At 34.2% G+C, this 10,000-nt stretch overlaps 2 protein-coding genes and 1 pseudogene across 2 annotated transcripts in view; 2 read left to right on the plus strand and 1 right to left on the minus strand.

Annotated features, from left to right (window-relative positions):
* Positions 1-128: 128 nt before the first annotated feature.
* LOC137617664 (uncharacterized) lies at positions 129-1,735 on the plus strand (annotated as a pseudogene).
* A 1,906-nt stretch (positions 1,736-3,641) lies between these two features.
* Positions 3,642-10,000, minus strand: part of LOC137617665 (FRAS1-related extracellular matrix protein 2-like) — an 8,977-nt gene continuing 2,618 nt past the window's right edge. Inside the window, exons 3-9 of the mRNA XM_068347667.1 lie at positions 9,651-9,810; positions 9,205-9,324; positions 8,498-8,639; positions 6,914-7,101; positions 6,282-6,434; positions 5,075-5,554; positions 3,642-3,872 (exon numbers count right to left, since the gene is read on the minus strand). Of these exons, the coding sequence (XP_068203768.1) occupies positions 3,642-3,872; positions 5,075-5,554; positions 6,282-6,434; positions 6,914-7,101; positions 8,498-8,639; positions 9,205-9,324; positions 9,651-9,810 (1,474 nt within the window). The remainder of the gene's footprint in view (positions 3,873-5,074; positions 5,555-6,281; positions 6,435-6,913; positions 7,102-8,497; positions 8,640-9,204; positions 9,325-9,650; positions 9,811-10,000) is intronic.
* Positions 3,737-10,000, plus strand: part of LOC137617185 (mitogen-activated protein kinase kinase kinase 7-like) — a 365,910-nt gene continuing 359,646 nt past the window's right edge. Inside the window, exon 1 of the mRNA XM_068347062.1 lies at positions 3,737-3,874. The gene's annotated coding sequence lies outside the window, so the exon portion shown is untranslated. The remainder of the gene's footprint in view (positions 3,875-10,000) is intronic.

The raw sequence follows: 10,000 nt of genomic DNA on the forward strand, positions 1-10,000 counted from the left end.
CCACACACACACATATATATGCATATATGTACACACATATATATATACATATATATATATAATATATGTACATATATATAATATAAACAGTATATATATATATAATATATATATGGGAACAGGCGTCTATGAACCGTTGGCTGTTATGTACCACCGGCTTCTATGTACCATCCCTGGCTGCTATGTATCTGGCTGCTATGTACCATGCATGGCTGCTATGTACCTCAAATAGTATTAACACAAGTATATATGTAAATTGTAATATTAAACTTTACAAAGTTAATATAAACCATTACAAAGTTATACCCAGAACGTACACTAGGAAGCAAGAGTCGTCTGTATCAGTAACATGGATATGCAGCTACCGTGGTAAAAAGTGCTATGCAACAATTTCACAGCAAGAAGGAACAATGAACTTCAAAAGTGGACACCACCGACACACACATCCTGGGGATCCTGGTGCTGAACTCAAAAGCATCAACACGAGCTTTCGTTAAAAAGTCAGCTTTGGAATGCCTATTTGCATCATCTGGGGAAATAGTAAAGAAAGCACTCTCAAGCTGTGAAAATTCAGATGTTCCTTTACCAAATATAAACACTCTAGTCTGATGCACCAATCGCGCCAGAGAAGGACACCATCCAAAACACCCTGAAGATAACAGTTTTTAATTAAACAGAGATCATGTTCCCCAGGACTTTCTTCAAGCTGATCTATTTGAAAATGGGCAACGGCATCTCATATTTGCAACGTCTATTCAGTTGCAACACATGTCCAAGTCTAAAACTTGGTACGTATACGGCACTTTTAAACTTGTTTGTACCCCTTTTGTTCAACCTTAGGCGTTCACAGTTTTATAAAGAAGGATGAAATTTTGAAACAGGTTCCATTGTGCTTTGTCCTAATGTCAAGAAGAAAGAAAAAGGACTACGTAGCTGTCCTAAGAAAAATCACTGAGTTAACACCAACATCAGTTTGTGAGGTTGTTGTGGATTTTGAGAAAGCACTATGGTCGGCTGTGCGAGTGTGCCTTCCTGAGGCTTCCATTCATGGCTGCTGGTTTCACTGGACCCAAACAGTGTACCGAAGAGTAAAAACACAAGGTCTACAAAATGCCTATATTAATCAACTCGCTGTAAGACAATTCATTCAGCAGTCAATGGCGCTGCCAAACTTACCTCCATCACATATAGAGCCAGCTTTTCGCCATATCACTAGCCAGCCACTTCCTGATCAACGATTAAAAGATATCATTACTTACTATAATAAAATATGGATCAGGAATGAGATGCATCCTCCACATTCTTGGAGCTGTTACAAACGCCCTGTTCGGACTAACAACGATGTAGAAGGGTGGCACCACGCGATTAACAGAGTAGCAAAAACCAATTCAATTAACATGTACTTCTTAATTGGTATTCTCCATGATGAAGTCAGTAGAATTCCTGTCATTGTAAAACTAGTTACACAAAAGAAAATGCACAGATACCAAAGGAAGCATGCTGTCATTAAGCTAATTGCCCTTGGTGACCTTTGGATGAAATATGAGAACAAATTCATATCAACATCAGACTTTCTAAACCGCTGTGCCGAACTGATGGATCATGTAGATGAATAAGAATGTATCAACAATGCAGCATGCTGAATTCTATTGCTTGAAAACTTTTAATAAATGTATACAATTTCAATGTTTGTGGTTTTGTGTTCCTATTTCCTTACTTGGTATCTGGTACATAGCAGCCTTGTTTGGTGCATACAAGCCAGAGTAGTGGTACATAAGAGCCAGTACATAGCAGCTCAACAATGGTACATATAAGCCAAACAAGTGGTACGTAGGAGCCGGTACATAGCAGCCGACGGTACATAGAAGCTAGCATTCATATATATATATATATATATATATATATATATATATATATATATATATATATAATATATATATATATATATATATATATATATATATATATATATATATATACATACATATATATATATGTGTACATATGGATATATATATACATATATATATATATGTATATATATATATGCATATACTGTATATATATATATATATATATATATATATATATATATATATATATATATATGCATATACTGTATATATATATATATATATATATATATATATATATATGCGCATATACTGTATATATATATATATATATATATATATATATATATATATATATATATATATATATATATACATACACACACACACACACACACATATATATATATATATATATATATATATATATATATACATATATATATATATATATATATATATATATATATATATATATATATATATATATACATATATATATATAATACATATTTATGTATATACATTTTATTTCATAAACATGTTTAAGCAATTGTTATAGTTACATTATCATTAGTGCTACCTTTCATTTTCTTGAGCTTAAGCAATTATAAAATACTGACGAAATAAACATCCCTGTAAAAAGGATTATGTTTATTCACTTCGCACAAAATACGTTTTAGATGACAACGAAATATATCTAAAATAATATGACACAGTATTTTTTTTTATTTGAATACATTCTAAGCAATAGTTAACTCAGATGATGGACAGAACAAAGTGGGATGAAATTAGTAATATATTTTGTTTTTACACTGGTTATGACAGTCACATAAGACCATAAACACTAACATATGTTAAATGTATGATTATTCAAAGAAACTAGTTCAAAATATAACAAATAGAAAAATAAAATTATCTGAAATCTTTTGTGTTTTAATTATATTCCTTCTATTTATTATAAATGTTCTTAAAATCTAAGTTTGAATCGTATATGCATAAAAAACTTCAAATAATATCATTGCCTAGGAATTTCATAAAAATGTATATCTATTCTATGAATAGGCCTACATTTTCTAGTCTCTTAACGAGTCTTTGAACACCAAGTTTGTATTAACTTTCGTTTATACTGTATTACACTACAGAAGAAACAAAAAACATGAAATGAGAAATATTGGGTTTATGATCGATAAAAAAAGGGTTTCTCTTATGAACGAGTTACTAGAGACATTAATCTTTCAAACACGTAGCACACTAAGAGGAATATTTTTTAAAGCACTTATTAGTATTCTAGGAAGGCACAACGCTCAGTGGTTGTTGATTTCCAACTTTTCACTCCACAAAGCACATTTGTAGGCATTCTTAAAATTTTCTAAGCTTCTTTGCTTATATTATTTGAACCACCATGATTTGGGCTTACATAGATGTCTGTGTTGGGCTTATAGTACCCAGCTTTTCCAACCAGCGTTGTAGCTTAGCTAGTAATGACAATAATGATCATTCCATGTTTTACTTTTACCACTCTACAGTATTAGTTGCAGTAATATTTTGTTTTCAGCTTAGGCAATTATTGTATCTTTTAAACTTCTCTCTCATTTGAACACTGGCTGCACATATGCAACATCATTATAAAAATATTCTGCAAATAACAACCTAGAATTTATAGGCAGAAACACAGCCAACGAGCTTCACTTAAAACTCTAATGTCAAATTCTAGTAAAATGAACGCCTCCTGTAAATAAATCTTTAAACAGTACCTGGCAACTCTTTATGTTGTAGATCATTATTTCAAACCTCTGTGTTCTCCTCGTCAACCTTTGTTCGGTGTTTATTATTCGGCTTTAAGTGATTTGTGATGTTATAATCTGGATTTATAGCGACTGCTTTATATCCTGGTGGTATATCCTTTCCAAGGCTTCTTTTTCTGATGATTATGTAGGCTGTCACCAAGGAGGTTGCCAAGAAGACGACTAAGCAGGCCACACTTATCATCAGGGGTACCGGTAATAGATTGGAATCCTGTAAGTAGAAGTAGCGATATTTATTGTAATTTTGTTTTAGCCTTTTTACTCGATTGATACAAGCTCTTTGTTATTGATGAAACAGTGGTTTTATATTTTATCGAAACCGTAGATAATTCTCAACTTATAAATGTAAGTAAAATATAGTCTAGGCTAGGCTAACTTCAGCCTTTTCCCAGTTTTGCAGGTAGAGCTTATTTTTAAACTTTCTAGGGAATACGTAGATAAAATATCGTGGGATGAATGTTGTTCGTTGGAACTGGAGCAAATTTAATCATTATTTATCAAATCGAATACCTTTTAGGGGAAAATGCTGTTTATCTTGATTTGAAATACATGAAGGTAGCTTTACGATTTACGAAATACTGAGAAGGATAGAAGCCAATTAAGAAGCAAACAGAGGTTTGAGACTTACAGTAGGTTTAGGGTAAGTCAATTATAAAGCAGTCTAATGGAGGTCGCAGGGTTAAGTAGGTAAGGATACGACTCCTAGGTTAGGTTAGGTGGAGAACCTTAGGTTAGATGGTTTTTTTGTGTTTAGTTCTCATTTAAATTATGATTTTTTAGTCATAAATCTTTGAAATTTTACACTCACTGTGCCACAACCAACTACAAAGGTTCCAGTATAGTTACACTGATATTTTCTTTCTGTGATTTTGATGAGCTGTCATTTAGTTGGAAAAAGCATGGTTAGCTCAATACAAAACCCCCTTCTTCAAATTTTAATGGTGAAGAACGAAACCAATTAAAGTACAATGGTACAGCTTAACCTAAGATAACCATTGTTGCCATAAAATATAAAGTGAAGTACAGGGATGCAGATTAAGTTAAACGTTATATCTGACGGAGTGGGGCTTCACCTCCCTCATGATAACTTGACTTAAGCCTAGTTATGTGTAGATTATAAACAATGGTTAACCTTTCATTATGTACAGTATATTGTGTCTTCTTTAATTCCTCTTATGATTCAATTTAATAAGAATAATTTTGACTCATTAAAAGCTTCTAAATGACGGTTCTAGATTTATGAGAATTATGCAATAGGGATATGTGCTTTTTGGATGATCATGTTCATTCAAGTTTCCACTCATTTAAAAAAACAATGAGAGAGAGAGAGAGAGAGAGAGAGAGAGAGAGAGAGAGAGAGAGAGAGAGAGAGAGAGAGAGAGAGAATGTGTTTGTGTGAAGGCAGTAGCTTACCTGAGTTAAACCTGGCCCAGCGTTCATTTTAGGCCGATGAATCGACAAAGACAACTTATGCATATTAGTCCCCCGTCCTTGCTGACCAAGACTCAGATTTTTGTCCTTTAACCCTCTTGCAACCTGACCTCTTTTAGTTCGAATCTTCTTCTTAAAGGTTTTAGCTCTCAGAAGAACATCTCGGTTTACAGTATGCCCCGTTTCTTCATGATTAACATTTGAGTGAATTGGGCCTCCCAAATTGTAGGTGCTATAGTTCATGGGGTTCATCACCCCAATGGATCTGTTGCTTATTGTCTTATGTTGTGGATTACCATCTCCCAATCTCCTGTTTACCATATGAAGTTCATCTCTCTTCTCGTGGGAGTGTGATTTGTTTTCATAAATGGCTGTGTCTCTTTTACCAATGCCTCTGGCAGCGTTTTCTTCTGACCTAACTGTATATATGCAGTGGATGAACCATTGCCTTCCTTGAGCCACCTGTAATGGTAAACATTTATTTAGATCTAGAAAATTAAGAATTTTGACTTAGGCTATCGAGAAACGCTGTCATCAGTATTGCTTTATAATAATGATGATGATAATGTGTAGCTATTTGACCTATTTACTTCCAGCCAAGGCCCTAAGTTTATAAATAGAAAAGCGGGCGGAGAGGTTGATGGCAAAAGAATTGAAACACCGTAGAATAATAGTGAAATAACAAATAGATCAACATGGAATAAGTAGCTATCAAACTTGTTCTTTTAAATGAGTTTTTTTTTTATGTAAAATGCCGTTAGTTTTAAGATATGTAATCATGCTGTAGTGACAGCGATATATTATAGTGTGTACTATAACTCTAAAAGTACCATTGTCAGCTCCCTAAGATTTTTTTTCTCTACTTAGTTCCCAGTTTGAATATATAAGTTCAGTACATATAACCATGTTGAATCATTTGATATATATATACAATATATATATATATATATATATACAATATATATATATATATATATATATATATATATATATATATATATATATATATATATATGCTTTATTTTTGTGTATCTCTACCTTTATTTTTTTCACATCTTCCATAATTAGTCATATTATTCGACGGAAATGTTTTACGAGTTTAGTAACGTCTTAGGCCTATCCAGAAGAATGTATGTAAATTTTGGAATATAAGAATACAATAATAGGAATTTTTAGGAATATAGCCTACCTGGAAAAGTGGTGTAGGATCAAGCGAGAATCCATCAGCTCCTGGCTCGTTCAAGAGCCTTATGACATCTGGCTCTGGGTCGTCCTCTGCTAGACGAGCGTTAAAGCCAATGTTCTCGTATTCGAGTCGGACGGATTCTGGGTCGTCCTTATCCTACAGTGAGAGAGAGAGAGAGAGAGAGAGAGAGAGAGAGAGAGAGAGAGAGAGAGAGAGAGAGAGAGAGAGAGAGAGGGGGGGGAGGAGAGAGAAAGTAATTTGATAGATACTCTTTCAGTCATTATGTTTATACACACGTATATAACTAGATATACCTGTTTAAAAAGATATAGACTTACACATGTAGGCTGTGTATCTGTATATATGACAAAAGTTGAATGGTTTTCGAACATATATGAATACAGATAGATGTACAGTTGGACAGAGGAATTCCTGGCACAGCATGCAAGTAACCAAACAGATAAGAGTAGGGACCTGGGTGAGATGGCTTCAGTGGCTGTAGGGGCTACATAAAGGAACTCTCCGCTCAGTAATGGTGCACTTCCTTAGAGCTAGGTGTGCGAGGAACTCCTGTGTACATGCATATGCATATAAATAAGTGCAGTATCGGAGAAATACATGTAATCTTAACTTACTATTATTTTGAAATTATGCAAGAGGTTTGGCGAATCCGCCGCACATCCATATTCGTCGGCCCCGGGGTCGTACTTTGGGATGTATCCATCTATACCAGTACATATGGAGCATTTTTCCAGGGTCACGTGGAACCCGTCCCCTAAGGCTTGAACTGGGTCAATCATTATGCGTCCGTAGATTCTGTCTCCTTGAATGGAAAAATGTTAAGACGGTTTGTGAATCAGTGCAGCTGGAATGTACAAATGAAATTGCTTATCATTACCCGTTGGAGTAATGATGGTAAATGATTGATCTATGACTGTATCCTGAAATAAAAAGGAACGGAGATATGAAGGAAATGGAGTAGTTGTAAGGCAGTTTAGAGTTTTTGAACTAAACACTAAACTTCAGAGTTTCCCTTCTTGTATTGCCTCTCAGAACCTTGCTTCCATTTTTTTTTTTTCCCCACCATAATGCGGTATTATATTGAAGTTTGGGTAATTGTTTACAACACCACGCTCCCCATGTACACCAAAATAGTGCAATCCTACACTTCTCATCTTCTTGCACAGTAATTAGGTGGTTATTTGAATTCTGGGAAAGCAATAATTTGCAAGATATGTTGAGGAACGGGGAAGGGGTTATAAAAAGAAAATAACTTGGTTTTTTCACCAAACGACTTGGAACTGACATGTCAACATAGTCAAGCAAACAGAATTTGTGATGCCAGCGTACATAAACAGAAGTTCGTGATGCCAGCGTACATTTGATATAATGTATATTCAAAATATACTTAATTAAAAATGGATTAATCACTCAAGTGTCCATAAAATATGCAATTTACAAATAGTGACACTTTTGAGTAATCACTCAATTTTTGATTAAGTATATTTTGAATATACAGTATATCAAATGTACGCTGGCATCACGAATTCTGTTTGCTTGACTATGTTGACATGTCTGTTCCAAGTCGTTTAGTGAGGAAACCGAGCTATTTCCTTTTTATAACCCCTTCCCCCTTCCTCAACATATCTTGCTAACTATTGCTTTCCCAGAATTTAAATAACCATCTAATTACTGTGCAAGAAGATGAGAACTGCAGGATTGCATTATTTTGGAGTAAACGGAGAGCGTGGTGTAGTAAACAATTACCGAAGTTTGTTTTGCGAGAAATGCTTTTCAATTCGTCTTATGAAGACAATTCTTGGAATGTGCCATGCATTGCTATAGTGTGCTTATCCTTTATTTCATTTTAAAACTCTGAATTTCTTTCCAGTTATCCTTACATTATACCATTCTGTCGCCTTTGCCTTTCCCAGTTTAACTGAATATTTAAAAGGGTTTGTGTATAGATCTAAAGGAGCATTTGAATAACTGGTTTGTCATATTTCTTTTTATTTACACTTTTGACACTAAATGTTTGGAGCCAGGTAGATAGAAGCTTTGATTGAGAGTGAAAGTTTTGTGTCTAATTGCCAAGGTTTAAGCATGATAGAGACACCAGACATAGAGGAATAAGCAGAATTTCATGCCTTCCCCTTTTTCAAATTCTTTAGAAGGTTTCTTTCTATACCATTCGAGAAAAATAACCTGGGTGATATTACCTGGATAAAAGGAGACATCGGAATCGCTGTCAAAATTTGAATTGGAGTTGGAAAGCCAGAGTTCTCTTTTCCTCGTCAGGTGAAACTGGGTGTTCAGACTAAACTCTTCTGCCACGGGATCAGACACTTGTTGGAACCGAACCTGTTTGATACAAGGATGAATTTCATGAAATCAGGGATAGATTAAAGTTTTGAATGTAGGATATATTGATTCTTTTAAGTGTGTGGATATGAGACTAATAACCTTAGCTTGAAAGAGATCAGTGCATCGTTTAATATATGTTAGATTTCCTAACATTAACTGTGACATACTGTCTTATGAATGACCTCATTCAATAGATTTCTTGAGAGAAATTTGTTCCATCAGTTATTATTATTATTACCAGCCAAGCTACAACCCTAGTTGGAAAAGCAAGATGCTATAAGCCCAAGGGCTCCAATAGGGAAAAATAGCTCAGTGAGGAAAGGAAATAGGGAAATAAATAAATGATGAGAACAAATTAACAATAAATCATTCTAAAAACAGTAACAACAATCAAAATAGATATGTCATATATAAACTATTAACGTCGAAAACAGATATGTCATATATAAACTATAAAAAGACTCATGTCAGCCTGGTGAACATATCGACCTATATCTCTTTTAGAATATAACTGCTGGATTTGCTCTGATATTATTTAGTTACTAGTACCATTCTTTCTTACCTGGAGGTCGAAAGAGACGAGGTCCTTCGGGTTACAAATTAGTGGCAATGAATATAGTAAATCTTCATTCTCTGTACAAGGCAACAGACGTACGATATAAAGCCCACTGTAGTCCCGCACCTGTTAGATTAAAAATAGAGTTGAATCAAAGTAGTTTGCGTTAACTACATAATACCTTCTGTTAAGGTTTCGTCATTTAATTGCTAGAGGTAATTCCTACTTCAGGTGATATGGAAAAAAATAGTTTTTGTTTATATAAATTCAGACCTCATTGCTTTCACTACTGTCTAAAATAATTTCAATTAATAGGAGTGTTGACATTGACAATGGTTTGATTACGTTTCTATAAAAACTAGGATTAGAGTATAAGTTTGTGCTCAATAATGGTAGTTTTGCAGTGTCAAATGACCTAAATAGTTACAACGTCACGAAATCATGCCACTCACTGCATAATCAGATACAAATTGCCAATTCTGCTGAGGGTTGGTGTATGTAGGTTGTGACTTCACAAGGGTCAGGGAAAAGGTCAGGTCAGGATGGTCTTCTGACGTCACTGTACTCTTGACGGACGAGGCTGGGTGGGATTCCACGAATGTACCTCGAAATCTGAAGGAAAATATTAAACGTAAAATTTTGGTTAATATAATTTTAATTGATTCCGGTTTATGAAAGCTGCATTTAAGATCCAGAAATCAATTATAATAATTACCGCTTGAATTAGAACCCTTAAGTGGCATTAACACGTTCGAGGAGTAATTTGTTTATTAACTTTTTACACAATGTACAGTTGTTGTTC

The sequence above is a fragment of the Palaemon carinicauda genome, chromosome 23 (genome assembly GCF_036898095.1).
Source record: "Palaemon carinicauda isolate YSFRI2023 chromosome 23, ASM3689809v2, whole genome shotgun sequence".
Classification (NCBI taxonomy): Eukaryota; Metazoa; Arthropoda; class Malacostraca; order Decapoda; family Palaemonidae; genus Palaemon; species Palaemon carinicauda.